Raw genomic sequence first — 15,314 nt, forward strand, 5'->3', positions numbered from 1 at the left:
GATTCTTTCATTTTTTTGCTAGAGCGCCCAGCAAATTTATGTGACTTTGGCCTCCGGCGACTACACATCCCGAACATCTTCAAGAGAGAAGCTTCAGCTGCAGCTTCAGAGCCAGCTCGACTCTGTGAATCTTCCTTCCAGTCAGCCGTTGCTCAAAATGTCATATGAATTTTTGTCGCGCTACTTGCACGCACCGCTTTCTGTTGTCCCCCTCCTTAGCAGTGTGCCGTCTTCTTCTTATTTTCACATTTCCAACTCAATTCTGCAATTTTCATACCACTTGGAGGCAAAGCTAACACAATTTGTGTCCTTCTTGTCCTCTTCTACCCCACCTTCCTCTTCACTCACTCTTTCTCTCTCTCTCTCTCTCTCTTTCTTTGTCTATCTATCTATATATATTTTTCCATGTTAGTCACTTTCTATCTCTCTGTGTGCGTGTATGTACTTGATCTTATGATAGCTTCGTCCTGCTGCATCCTGGCTTCAGCCTTCAGCTCGCTGCCTTCTGCCTGCCACTAACTACAAGCTGACTGTCGCTATAATTTTCAAAAAGGATTTACAATGCTAAAATTACTTCCTAAGCCATCCGACCATGTCGCACTTCGCGTTGTCTCTGGCTTTGGGTCCGACTCGTTCTCTTTTTCTAGTTCTCAGCCAAGCGCAAATCCTGCACTGAACTTGTTTGTTTTTTCACACATGCCAATGTGCTGGCCCCTGGCTCCTGTTTCTTAGCTCCTCTCCGACACGCAACTAGGATTTGTGATTGTGTGTTTGTGTGTGTCTGTTGTCATCCTTAGGCTTTTCGCCAAAAACGCCCACATATAACGAATGACAGCTGCTACCCCCTCAAAACCAACTTAACCGCCTTTCATCCACACTCTCCCTCTTGTCCCGCCTCAACTTCTAATATACTGCAACCTCTAGCGGCATGGTGCGGCGGTAGGTTGGGGAAGGGGTTTAGCTCAATTTTGCAAAAGGCGTTGATGTGAGGGAACAAAAAGCTCTGGCAGCTTGTAATACTAATGCCATTCATAATTTACTGTCGTCGATTTATAAATGAGCCTAAGCCATCAACATTTGGCCTCCGACTACGGTGGTGTACACTTTTCTCTCGACGTCACTGTACCCCCCCATTATAGTGGTGCATGCAAAAGTGCTTAACATTATTTTAGGCGCACATACACTGTCAACAATTTATCACACAATAAAGTGACTTCCTATCTATCCCTCTCTCTCTCTCTCACTCTCTCTCTCCCTCTCTCTTTGACAGACACACATATCTGAATTATGATAAATTGCTATTGATTTTCTTCATTAAGACAATCCAATTGTTATTTTTGAATTTGAATACTTTTCTCGTTACCTTTTCAGGCTTTCAGTGTAGATTGTAGATTGTGTCACAGGTGCCAGACTAATCACAGAGTAAGGCTAGAAAATCTCTAGGTCCAAGCACTTTTGAGTTTGCCAAGTTTCGGCAGTAATCACGACCACATGGCGTATGCGTAATTATAATTTCATAAATTCGTAGCCCAAGCCTGAACAGTGGAAAGGCGAAGAGGCTGTAGCATTAAAGTATAATCAGTGATTAGGTCCAGAAGGTGAAGCAAATTTTCTTGCAATTTACAATAATCAAAGCATTAAGAACGTTGCATCACGCAAGGGGAGATTGCTAGGCCTAAAGTGGGCATGGTCAATTGTGAGACTGAATACATTAAAAAACTAGTTTTAAGTCAGCTTATAATATCTGTCAAGGGAACGACTTTCTTGAAATTTTGAATCAAACCTTACGTTCAATCCGGCTCTGCTTTGCCGATCTATTTTCGCTTAATTTGGTTGTGATTCACAACTAGTTTTGGCATTTAAGACAGATCATCGTGGCTCTTGAATTTGGCATTGTTTCATTAACAGATAACTGGCAGACTGGTTTGCAGGATTCGGCCTGGCCTTTGGCTCACCTAATCGTCTGATTTGAATCTTGACGCCATTTGGCGCATTTTCTTCCCACCTCTTATCGCTGGAATTTCATCGTTCTATTTCGCATCGTTAAATCCAACTACAATAGTTATTGTATGCGTGTTTTTGCCACATTTAACTATGGGGTTTCCTCTCTGTTTCAAGTCCAAGTTAAAGGGTGGCAGTGGGTCTTGTGAGTCCTTTGGGTCCTGCCACAAACACGTGTCTCTCTGTGTGCGAGTGTGTGTGTGTGTGTGCTGGCTAACGAGCTGGTAAAAATTATTATTACGTTATTATTGTGTCTGCGAGTGATTCAACAAAACAACATTACAAGGTAGAGCTTACACAATAATAATAAATTTCAATTTTTCACACTCGCACACACACACAGACAGAAAGAAAGAGAGAGAGAGAGAGAATGAGAACGTTTTCGAAACATTTAAGCTTGCATTTATGGGAATAGGAACAGGGATGCGGATGCTAACGGGAATGGGAATCAGAATGATATAAAGGTACGGGCGACGCCCCAGACAGGGGCATCCCTTAAACAGCTTCAGCGCTCAGCAATTTATGCGTTTTACGCGCTTTTGCTAAATAAATTTATAATGCACACACACACACACACAGGCATACAGAGAGAGAGAGACAAATGGACGGCAACTTGCAGTTGCATATCCCGAAAAAGTTTAGCAAGTTGTGCTAACCTCATTTTGTCTTGGCTTACTTTACGTAAATACAGTGAAGACTCTACAGGAGACAACACCAAATTATGAACATTACAAAGAAATTCGTACTGTTGGCAATGCTTATCGATCTCGTGCGCTGATCCATCCTTTGCCAGGATCATTTAATTCGACTTATTTCGAGGTTAAATTTTGATTTAAGATTTTTGATCATCAGCATCTGATCGTCCTTTGGCACACTCTGCGTATACACTATATAGCGTATACTGAATATAGTCAGTTTTTACTGTACAGTCAGCTATTTATTCAACATGCTGCACAGACAGAGATCTTGTTTTTGTTGTTGGTTAACATTACTTTAGATACATTTGTATCTACGATAAGTTTACCCCATATAGGTTTTTGTGTCTTTCTCTCTCACTCCCTCTCTCTGTCTGGGTTTTTGTCTGTCTCGGTCTCCCTTTACATGTGTGTGTGTTTGAATAAGGAAAATTTTCTTGCAATTAAAATTTGTTGCTTTCTGGGTATCATAATTTTATAAGTTTTTGGGTTCTGAAATGCGCACAACGACGACGAGAATAAGGACGAGAACAAGGATGAGGAGACTGTGGACGAGGATGTTACATTTTAACAAATTACAAAGAGCTTTGTGCATATGCCGGGCGCTCCACCAGTCAGACCAGGCACGACCATTAGTGAAATATTGTGGACAACTTTTCCATGTGAGTGTGTGTTTGTTGATGTGTGTGTTTGTTTGCTTCCAGTGGCAAAAAAAGGAAAATGTTTAAAGATTGACTAAAGGCTTAAAGATATTGTACTTAAAGGTATCAGCAATATAAGTCTTGACTCTTCCCATAATACGTAACTACTGAAAACTAAAACTCGTAGTTATAGCTTAATATCTGTTCCAATTAAAGCTTCTGCATATGCAGTCAATTGGTAAACCTTTAGAGTGTGTGATTAAGTGATTTGTTTTAAACTGATTCTTTTCGTACCTTTAGATTTTTGTAGTAGATTCACTCTTTAGGCCTCTGAAAGGTAAACAAATTGCCCAGAGGGCAAACAAATCAAAATCAAACTGAAAGCAACGATATCAAAACACAAAGCGCTGATTCCTTTCTCTAACTGACTCTCTCTCTCTCTCTCTCTGTCTCTGTCTTTCTCACTAGCTAATGTTGTTTTAAATCCTACAGTCACGGGCATCCCTTTATCCGCTGGTATTTCTCTAGAGAGTTAGGAGCAGTTTGGTTTGGCCGTGTGGTCGGGGTCGATCCATAGAGGCTTATCCAATTGGCAAATATGCTTTGACACCAGGCCAGGGCCAGGGCCAGGACGATGTTAACCGTCGAATAGTTGCCATTCGCGGCAGTTGCAGCAAAGTTTTAATCCAAATTCAGTTGCAACAGGGCATAACACACACACACACACACAAACAATCGAGTCCAACAAACGATACTTTACGAGACGAAGGGAATCGCAAAAATGAAATGTATTTTCCCTTTCTGTCCATTCCATCCCATTGCCATGCCAATTACCGCGCTTAGTGGCTGATTCAATTGGCATTCATTTGCGGTTGAACTCTGAAACTGGTCGGTAGTAGGTAGTGAAGAACGTTAAGCACTTTTCCAATTTCAATTTGATTATCCAGCTTAAATACTTTAATTTCAATTCCAATGCCCTAGATTGGAAAATTTATAGGCCACACGACAATTGTATTTTATTTCGATTCCCATTCTCAAGATGTTATTACATTCCCACAATTTCACCCATGCCAGGTAAACGTTTTACAGTCATTAAAGAAATATTTTCTATTTGCTTTAATATGCCATTTATTTTCCTTTCTGGATATTGATATACCCTGCCAAATAGGAGACATCTACTTGAACTTGGAAATTTTCAATTTAAAGTGAAATATAATTGAATCATATTCTTTTACATCAATCAATCAATCCAATGCTCTTGATTATGCTTAGTTTAAAACAATTTCTAATTAATTAAGCATTTTCAATTGCTTATTCGATGAAAACAATAATTTTGCTCATTAGGCTAAGTATTTAACAAAAAGTTCTAATTAACGAATTTACTAGTCATGTGGAAATTACTTGATAATTATCAAAATGCAAATTTCAAACTGGCGAGAGGAGCGAGCGAGCAAGCAGTACAAAAAGAGACCGAGAGAGAAAGAGAGAGATGTAAGACAAACTTCAAGGGATCAAATCAAAATTGAACAAATATTTCAAACACCTTTGTTGATGGGGAGGCTGAAATAAGTTTTAATTAGTGACATGGCTGAAGCAATTATTTTATTTCACATTTAACATGCCAATGGAATTCCATTAGTCAAAGTCAAAGATTGCTACCGACCCCCCATCCCCATATCCATTGCCACCCACATCTATTGGAGGCACGGACCATTTATTAGACATGCCTTCGATTTTGTCCTCAACACTCTGTCTGCGTGTGTGTGTGTGTGTGTAAGAGAAATGGATGGAAGATAGCAAATTGTTGAGCAATTTGATACATTTGCGTAGGCATAAGTCGAATGCCTTCAATAGAATGCATTCAAGTAACAAAACATCTTTCAAGCATCTCATTCATTCAAGTATAAATGTTCCACGTCGGGGTCACCACTTTTCATTTGGATTTAGTTACACACCCCACACACACACACACACACACACACAATTGTATAACCTTATCAAGGTCTGTCATATTTTTTAAAGTCACATAACAAACAAAATTCTCTGTACTTTATCAAGCCTGTCTCTCTTGGCCACCAAAACGTGAGTGAATCGAGTTAGAGCCATGTCTCATTATCTTTATGGCGATAAAATATTAGAGGCTTTTAGAGTATTTCGGCGACCATTAACGCTTTCGGAGGTGGTCGACTATGTAGCTGAAATGGAAGCTAAATCAATTATTGAAGTACGCTTGGAAGTGGACAATACTCTAACTGCAGCCTGGTTGCATGGTCTTGTCAAACGTGATGATGATCTCTTTACATTGTTGTAAGAAGGCGAACGACACAAACACAAAATGAAAGCAGGCGGCTCTGATTTTAATAGCTTTGTTTCGATATGCCAATCAACATCGACAGCCAAAAGCGGACAAACAAGTTTCAAAATTCTCGTTGAAGCACCTAAGCAGTTTTCGGATCAAGAACATGCCATTATCTGGCGAGGATCTTCAATATGGCGATCAAATTCTATCCGCCTTTATGGTGCTGAAGCGTCCCCTTAAACTCTCCGATATTGTGGAATATGTGGCCATGGTATCCAAAAAAACACCGTACGAAGTACGCGCCCAAGTGGCTGACACACTCGCTTTGGCCTGTATACACGAGTTTGTACAGCGTGTCGATGGCCGCTATGTTCTGGCTCCGGGTCTAAGTGAGTGCAATGATACCAGTACCGAAGACACGTCTATCCAGCCTTCAAAATAGTGTACAATAACAACAACATGGTTACCAGTGCAATATAGAGAACTGTCGAAAAATATTGTGTTTTTATAAAGAAGGATGAGACCACCAATCATTATGGCGTCGGGGTCAGCAAATTCGTTAGACAAAAAACATGTGAAATGGCGTCGGGGTCACCAATTTCGTTTATTCCAAAGACAGGCTCCTTCTCTGCCTTATTGATAGAATAGCACGTGTAATGGCGTCGGGGTTACCAATTTTGCATTAAGCTCCCTTTTGTAATTATAGATTTTATTAGGTTATCCCGCCAATCACTTGACATTTTAATGTTGTTTTGTTCTCACACCACAACAACTTTTAACACTTAATATTGATTTTGGACCGCCTGTGCTCACTGACAAAAGTCAAGAATACCCCAAATGCCTGCGAAAAGCTCACCTATCTAAGTATATATGTATGTTTGTATGTGTGTACGTTGCCTATTCAACTGTCAGTGTTTGTCTAAATGTCATGGAAGGGCGAGGGGGCTGGGGTGTTTGTGCTTAAGGCAAACTTCCACTTCCGTTTCCGTTTTTCGCCCTCTTTGGGTTAGCATTCCCAGAAACTATTAAATCACATTTTACGAGCGTTAAGTGCACAATTAAAAGCATTTCGTTAATGTGGAAAATGTGGCGCAATTCTTGGCTCCCTCCGTCCACTTCACTCCACTCCACTCAACTCCACGGCCAGCCATTCCCTCCCCATAGCGCGCTATCCCAGTTCTTCTTCGCCTGCGTCCATTGTGATGTAATTAAATTTTCAGCCATGAGACCTTCATTTTTCGTACATTTGGGTTTTGCGTGCACCTTGGGAGCCATAATGCCACTGTCGTGGATTTCTTATTCTGTTCAGCGGCGAGGCGGGGGCAAACTAAATCGATTAAGGACTGAAAGTCTCAAGAAACGTTGTTGTTGTTGTTGCTCGATCCGATAACGATAATGGTAATGCCACAAGAAAAATGAAACATTACTGAAATTAAGATTGGACTTTTAAGATCAGAGATTAGAGTAGCATTACCCACTCACAGTCAGGCTCAGCCCGAAATCATTAAGATCATCGGGAGCATTGATGGAACCAAAATGCAACTAAGTAAGCATTATGAACTTAGTGAGCGTGTGAAGTGTGCACTTGATGGGTGTATTCGGAAGGAAGAAGGGATTGCAGTCGAATGTCACTCACACCACTTCACTAGTCACTCCCTCTCTCTCGCTCTCTCTCTCTCTCTCTCGACCGTTTTCACGCACACACGCCTAAGTGCGGAAGCATGTTCAAGTGTGTTGAAAATGGAAAGCAATGTGTTACTTTTTTTCCTCTTCTTGTTCTTCTTCTGCCCACTCCTCACTTTTGCGTTTATATCCAATGTGACGTCACGCCCCCCGCGCATGTAGTGAGCCATTGCTCGCGGGGCAGAATGACATTTGAAGGCACAAAAGGGGCACAAACAAAGTTGCCAAAAAATAAAAGAAAAAAACGATGAAACAAGGGAAATAAGAAAGGGAGAAGCAGCTTTTGATACTGACATTATGGATGAAGAAGAGAAGAAGCATAAAAAAGGATTTGTTTTTGGCCGCCTTTTTCCTATACAGTCATCCATACATACATATGTACATAGCGGAGCTTCCGGGGCGGCGCGACGTTAACCTTATGTTCTGTAATCCTGATGCCTTCAGCAACAGCAGGCTATTCCTTTGAGTTCTGGGGGGCGTGGCTACTGTGCGCTTTAAAATCCAAAACATTTAGTTTGTTGCATGTTTGGACATGTTGCGCTCACTGTACGTGACATTTTGCGGAAATGGAACGAATATAAAGGGAACGGAATGGGAGACTATCCCACCGACCCATCGACCCTCTCGACTTCCGATCCCCAATCCTCTTCACTGGCAAAGAAGATGAATAAAGATGCAGACACAAGAAGTGGAAGAACAAGAAAAAGAAGCCATTTGTTTTCTGGTCTTGTTAGCTTTTAGCCGCCACTGTGCTATGTATGCCAGTCAGCGAGATTCCCTTTGAATTTTATAACCATTGAAGTTTTTGCCCCTCTCTGCCAGTTGACAGTTTCCGCCGATTTTGAAACCAAAGAGCACCAAGAACTACTCAACAAAAAGCTTCTAGTTATTCGATTCCATTAACTGAAGATTTGCTTACCACAAATATGGGGCAGCGTGGATGGGAGTGGAGACAAAGGCATTTTAATTGAAACAAGAATATGGGATCAAAAGGTAAAAGTTTATGACAGTTCAGGCGGAGGCACATCTAATCATGGGTCTTAACTAGACCAACCATCCGTTTAACTCTGATCCTTCTCCACTCTCGACTCTCCACCTGCTGCTCGATAGGGCCAGACTAGGTATTTTCCTGCTGGAACTCATAAAATGCACATAGCATAACTAATAGGACTTTGGCAGCAGTTTTGTTTATGAGCGTTTTTCCTTTTTCTCTCTTTCGATTTACCTTTTTGTTCTTTGTCCCTTCGTGTTTTCATTTGCTCTGATTTCTTTTGGCTTTTTTCCTACTACGACATCGCATTTGCAGTTCAATGCACGAACGCAGAAATTGTTTTCATTATTTCATTTCATTTGCTCGCCCCCCTTCCTGGGATACCCGACTTACCTGCTCTACCTGGGCCTGTGCGCCATGTGCACTTGTGAGTTATATGCGTATCGATGGCTCCAATGGGACCAAAGCCAAGCTACAGCCGATGCCAAAACCAACACGAAACCTGCCAACGAACCAACCAACCTATTCTATAAATATCAACATGGTGGAGCAACTTGCGTTACATATTTTGATTCTTGCCAGAATAACGTAATGCAACGGAAACATCACCACACACGGGAAAATGAGCGGAAGTTTCGGTTCCAAAGACGAACTTGGGATACTCTTGTCATCTCTTATATAATTCAAGCAGAAACCATAATGGAGATGGAGACCACTTCGAATAACTCGAATCGCTTAGACTTCCTAAGTAATGCAAGTCCTATGTATATAGCCTTTGGATATATACTTTTTCACACGGATTTTGTGAATATTGCTCATCACTGTGCATCTTTGAGTGTATGTGTGTCTGTGAGCTTAAATTAAATATTGGCAGCTGCACCTGCATATAGCCGCTTGCATTATGTATTTGATTGTGTGCCCGTGCCTGTGTGTGTGTGTGAGTGTGCTTGGAATGGGTGTGTGTCAATGGTGAATTGCAACAGCAACTGAACAATGGAAAAATACTGAATAATTGCATATGTCGTGACGCATTTATCCCAAGCATAGCTTTAAAATAAGCATATGGAATGAGTTGCCAAAATGCGTACACACACACACACATGCATGTGATAAACCGATTACGCGAATCATTTGTTAACAGGATAGCTCTAACTAAAAACAAGAAAAGTTTTAAATCATTAAATTACTTTAATAATAATCCCTCCTTGACTTTATAGAGCATACCTGTATATATATCTTCATGATCAGGATAAGGAATCCATGCCGATGTGTTAAAATTACACACTGTAACTAAAACCAGAATCAAAATAAACTGTTTCACCTTAAATTAAGTGAGTTTTGCCCTTAAACAAAGGTTCAATCCATTTCCCAGGCCGTGGCATCAATAATAAATGATTTCGAGGGAAATGCAGTTGAAAATTTCGTTATAAAATGTTCATTACCTTTATCTATCCACCAACCCACACAGAGGCAACATTCGTAAGCTGCTTACCACAAGACCAGAAGGCAAAAATAAAAAAACGTGAGGGGTGCTGGGGACGAACACGGAAACGAAAGCTTTGAGAAATTACCCAACATATTTTGCACTAGTTTTATTTATTTATTTTCCAGTCATTTGTTTACCAAAGCCTTACTCAAAACTCTTGTCCCTACTCATCGTCTCTCTTCTTTTAAATTTCATTCAAAAAACGAACAAAAGGAGAAATGAGAAATGTAGAAGCAAACTGGGCATGAGGCGCTGGGCGAGATGTGGGCAGAGACAAGTAGGTGCTGACTTTGCCCAGAAGCTCCTTTCCTTCTATGCATATGCATACATATATGTATATATATATAAATATATATATGTATATATCTATTCTCCATTCTAGTTTATTTATTTAAGCAATTGCCAGTGTCAACACCCAGAGACAACATTGATGAGGCCAATGATGGCCAAGAGGAAAAGGGGAAGTGGAAGTGGAAATGGAATCGAAATAAATTTACAAGCAAATGGCATTTGGCGCAAAAGCAAATAAAACTAAAAGAAAAATACTTTTTACCAACAATTGGACAATTCAATTGATACCCTCCTTCTCTGTCTCTCTCTCTCTCTCGATCGATCGATCGACTCTATGATGGACAAAAATGTTATCCCATTAATGCAGATTCTTTGCTTTATTAAACCCTATTAATTTCTTATAAAGATGAAGCCCCAATTTGATATTAAAGGTTTGTCCTTAAGGAATATCCCAACAAAGTTTTGTTAAACCTTGGGACCACAGAATCATCATATCTTAAGAGCATGATTAATTGATTTTATGGTTGAACAATCTCTGAAATTGCACCTTTCCCTTATCCGATATATACCCCATCATTTAGAATGGTCAACCAAGTGGTAGGACATACAAGGACATACAATCTTGATCATCACGAAGAGACGAGCTTGTATAGAAAATTTGCAACTAGAGTATAGTAGTAGAGTATAGTAGTACTATATCATCAGTTTGAATATGTCGGTTTCAGACGGATCGGAATACTATATCATTTAGCTGTCATACGAATATCAAAGACACGAACTGCGAACTTTTCTCAATACCTTTGTTATTTTCCCAGTATTGCTCCAGATCGAGATCGTTAGACTTTTTAGATAAAAAGTTTTTTTCACATTTACATAAATATGTCCCTAAAGGTAAGGAAAGAGTAACAAGAAAACTTGCAAGGGTATACCAAGATCGGCGCGATCGAATTTAGCCTCGGCGCTCTGTTTAATTGGAGAAATTTGTCCTTTTACTTTTTCTAACCAAGTGAATATTGACTTAGGCAATAAAAAGTTAAAGTATTCTATATTACCTTTTTGAGAAATTTAACTTTAAAATTAAGTAAAGTTAAAGTGAACAAGTATTTTAAATTTGGAAGAACAAATGTAAATACATGTGTATGTAGGTCCATTGAATTGTTTACTCACTCACTCTTATAAACACACGTGCACTCTAGCGCCACCACTAGCCAACGACCAACTCTGCCCCTAGTGAAACACGTTTATATGTAAGTAAATTTAGCAAGTTTCTAGTCCGATTTTAATAAAAAAAAAAGTTAGGTTGGTAGAAATAAATAAGATTAATAAGTCTGCCTAATTTGATTATGATAGTCAAAAAATGTAGGCAAGGTTTTTCTAACTTATGGAGGCGTAAGAGGCGAGTCTTCACAGAATTCGGGGACTTAATTTTTGCTACTTTTTAAAAAGATCAGTTTTTCTTAAGTTGCGGTGGCGGAAGTGGGCGTGGCAACATTTTTAAACAAGTAAAATCCGCGTGTTTATTAGGCAAGGATAAATACCAAATTTGATGTCTGTGGCAAGAAGCGTCTTTAAGAAAAACACGTTTGCTTAATTTGTGAGGACAAAAGGGGGCGTTGCAAAAATTTAAAACATACTTAATCTTTGTACATACTAAACGAGTCTAAAAACCAAATTTGGTGTTTCTAGCTCTTATGGACTCCGAGACTTAAGTGTTAATACGGACGGACATGGCTAGATGAATTCTGCTGTTGATCCAGAATATCTATATGCACTTTCTGCATTTTGGCGACCTTGATATACCCCATGAGTGCATGGTATAACAAAATTCAATTTCGATAAGACTCAAGAGATGAAATATCAAAGAGTTTCGTTTTCTTAACTAAGCAAATCGTAAAATCGTATTGTAAGTAAAGTAAAGTTTCTAAAACCAAAAATCATTTGCATGTGCCACGATTCTGAAATACATAAATTAATGCTTGTAAATGCATTCAACAACATTCATGTTGAAGTAAATGCTCAGAAACTTTTACCAGCTGAAAAACGCGAAGAAAGCAAAACAAAAATGAGCAAAGAAAATACAAAAAAAAACCAAATGAAATCAACAAACAAAAAACTTTCGCCGAGGACCAAAGTTGGCCTTAACTACTTAGCGTCAGCGACAGGCCTCCGTTTTGGTCATGGCCAAGTTTTTTGGTCCAAAATACCGCACCCCTCCCCCAGCCCACCATCATCCCTTACTGCCGCAAATGTGATAAATGTTAGGGCAAGTAAATTAAATGGAATGGCGCTAAGCGTAAACTAAAATGATTTTCATTTCGTTTTTCTGTCACTCTCCCTCGCTCTCTCTCTCTCACACACACACACACGCACATTGTTTTTGCTTCTACGCCATTTTATTTTATTTTATTTTTTTTTTTAAATATAAACACAATAAATATAAAAATAAAAGCACATCCAAATGTTTGGGCTGTAAAAATTGTTTACGACACACTAAAAGGGAAACCGCGAAACACGAAACAACAACAGCCTGTTGTGCGTCCGTTAAAGTGTGTGTGTGTGTGTGTGGAGGGCAAGTTGTAAACCAGAAGCCTGTGGTTAAGGTTAGAACAGATGTGTCGCCATATTGCAAATGTATTTGCGGCTTAGTCTGACGATTTAATGTTCAACACCAACGATAACCGGACCGATTTAGTTATGAAGAAAGCAGTACTTAAGGAGCCAACGATAAGCCAAAGGGAATGGCCAAGAAACAAGCGAAACAAATAAATATATAAATGAAAGCATAACCTTATCAGCCCAAGCCAAGACTCCAAAGGAGAAGCAATCCCAATCGTCGCCAAGCCTAATCTTACCTTGGTTATTGAGCAAAACTAAACCTAACTCTGTACAACTTTACTACTTAATTCTCCACAAACTCTAGCTTAGCCCATGCACTTGAAGAAAAAGAAAACCTAATTTAGCAAACATAATTTAATCTTGCATTTGTGGTAAGGGATTTGCCAATCCTCTTGCACCTTGAACCTACGAAACGGAATGTAATACAATGTGTCGAATGTAATGCTAAGCCAACCAATCACTTTCCACCATGAAAATGCATTTAAAATTCTCAACATTTCGCCGTTATTCCATTAGCTTGGCTCTTAAATGGTTCCTTCTGCTGTTGGCCACTTAAAAGTCCACTCCCCCTTCCAACGGGCCCCACCCCAAAACAATCCCCTCACAATGTTTGCAACAACTAATCTGCCTTGCTATCTAGGTCTGCTGCCTAAAATTATGCAATGCACTCTTTTCTCTCGCCTTTCAGCCTTAAAGTAGATTACACGAAATTCTGCGCGCAGGCACACAAAAGCCCACGACGGGCATTAATCAAGACAGCAGCAGCAGCAGCAGCAGGAGGCATTGCAAGGAGCAGCATTTGCTGCCCATTCCTATCCGTTCCTCCCGTGTTTCCGTTGTGCATCTGTATTTTGTTGTTTTTTAAATAGTTTGGACCACGCCCAGGCCAAATAAATTGCCAACGTGCAAGAATGCAATGGGAAGAAAACCCTTTGGGTTTATGAGATTTTACCATATTGCATTGCCCGGGCCGTAAAAGACAACGAACACAACGAGGGGGGAGGGGGAAAAAAACGAAGGAAAACCTACAGGAGAGCAAACAAAAAATGAACACAATTTACATAATTTTTCAATTGTCTGTTGGTATTTCAAAGATTTTTGAAGGCTTTAAATATTTAATGGCAATGGCATTTTTTAAACTCTCGTCTATTATTGTTAGATAAAAAGTTTCCCAATGTTTTTCCAAAGTGATGGGCTTCATCGTTTGTCATCTCCCTCTCTCTCTCTCTCTCTCTCTCTATCTCTTGTCTCTTCTTTTTTTCTTTTTAACTCTTCAAATATTTTTCTTTAGCTCAAAGTGAAATGGCATCAAGACCACGACAACGCAATGGAAGAAAGAAACAGAAAAAAAAGGGGAAATTTATAAATCACGTTCAATATTTTTGCCCTTTGCTTTCGTTTATGCTTCTGTCTACATGAACATATCCGTATGTACATATGTATGTATGTAGTTTGGGCCCTGCGGTAAAATTATTTTCAATATCCTGCTTTCTTTTCCTTCCACATAACCATCGTTGTATCTATCCATCCATTCATGTACATATATAACTATCTTGAGCTCTTATTGGCATAGTGGGACTGACGTGACAGCGCTTAGAGAAAGTCACGCATTGCATTCGCAATGTTTAAACAATTCGAAACGATTCATGAATTAACAATTTATGCAAACATGTGTCCAGAGAGTGTCACCTTTGTTTTATTTTTACTCATCTGCACAATAGTCTGAAGTGTTGTGATTGCATTTTTCTGCTTTGGCATTGCTTTAATTCAGCTGTCCATTTTAGCAAAGTGGTCTAGCCTACCTAACTAACTAACAAGTAAGGTAAGAAATACATGAAACAGTTGTCTGTATCGCCACAATTGATAACGAGCCATTTCTATTGTGAGTACGCGCCAAACAGTAGGCAACAGTTTTTGCTCTTATCGTCAACCTAACGCACCCAAACACTATGGGGAACTTGCGACATTTTTAGTACACTTATATCAGTTTTACAATGTGAATAAAGAGTTATAAAGTTAAAGTCAAGTGTCGATCCTTGAAATGTTTACTTAAATATAGTACAAAAGAATTTGTTAGCTGGCATACTAGTAGATGAAGTAGATGGACGAAACTGCATAAAGCTATATTACAAGTTTTATATTTATCATAATTAAATATCATTAATCGAACATAAATAAAAAGTTGTCCAACTAGCAAAGAGTCTAACTTAACTGGTTAGTAAGTTAACTAACAAAAAAGATAAGAGACACAAGATTGACAATTATAAATAATCGAACTGCATGAGTAACTCAATTGAGGAACTCAATTACAATGTAATTTACGAATGTGTATTTATGCAAATGAATAATTCGTTAAAATGGAAGGCAATGAATTAAGTGCCAAAACTATGAAATGTATTATGGCATTCGAATTTCGAATCAATACGAACTTTCTCAGAAACTAATTTAATCAGAAATGTATAGAAAGTGGAGTGGGCATATTCAGACGAGAGAAATTTAATTAAAAAGAACGGTGACCTAATTGTCTTACATTCAAACTTATTCCGTTCGTTTTTGATTTGTTTGAATGTTATGCGACTGAGTCTTACCTCAGCTGATTTATTCATTTAAA

The 15,314-nt window shown here is 39.2% G+C and overlaps 1 protein-coding gene across 1 annotated transcript; it reads left to right on the top strand.

The window, feature by feature from the left end:
- The first annotated feature begins 5,289 nt into the window (after positions 1–5,289).
- On the top strand, positions 5,290–6,131 carry LOC137586249 (uncharacterized). Its single transcript, XM_068302257.1, has one exon. The coding sequence runs from the start codon at positions 5,442–5,444 to the stop codon at positions 5,646–5,648; it is 207 nt and encodes a 68-aa protein (XP_068158358.1). The 5' UTR covers positions 5,290–5,441; the 3' UTR covers positions 5,649–6,131.
- Positions 6,132–15,314: the final 9,183 nt, after the last annotated feature.

This window comes from Drosophila tropicalis, unplaced genomic scaffold (assembly GCF_018151085.1).
Source record: "Drosophila tropicalis isolate 14030-0801.00 unplaced genomic scaffold, ASM1815108v1 contig_952, whole genome shotgun sequence".
NCBI classification, from domain to species: domain Eukaryota; kingdom Metazoa; phylum Arthropoda; class Insecta; order Diptera; family Drosophilidae; genus Drosophila; species Drosophila tropicalis.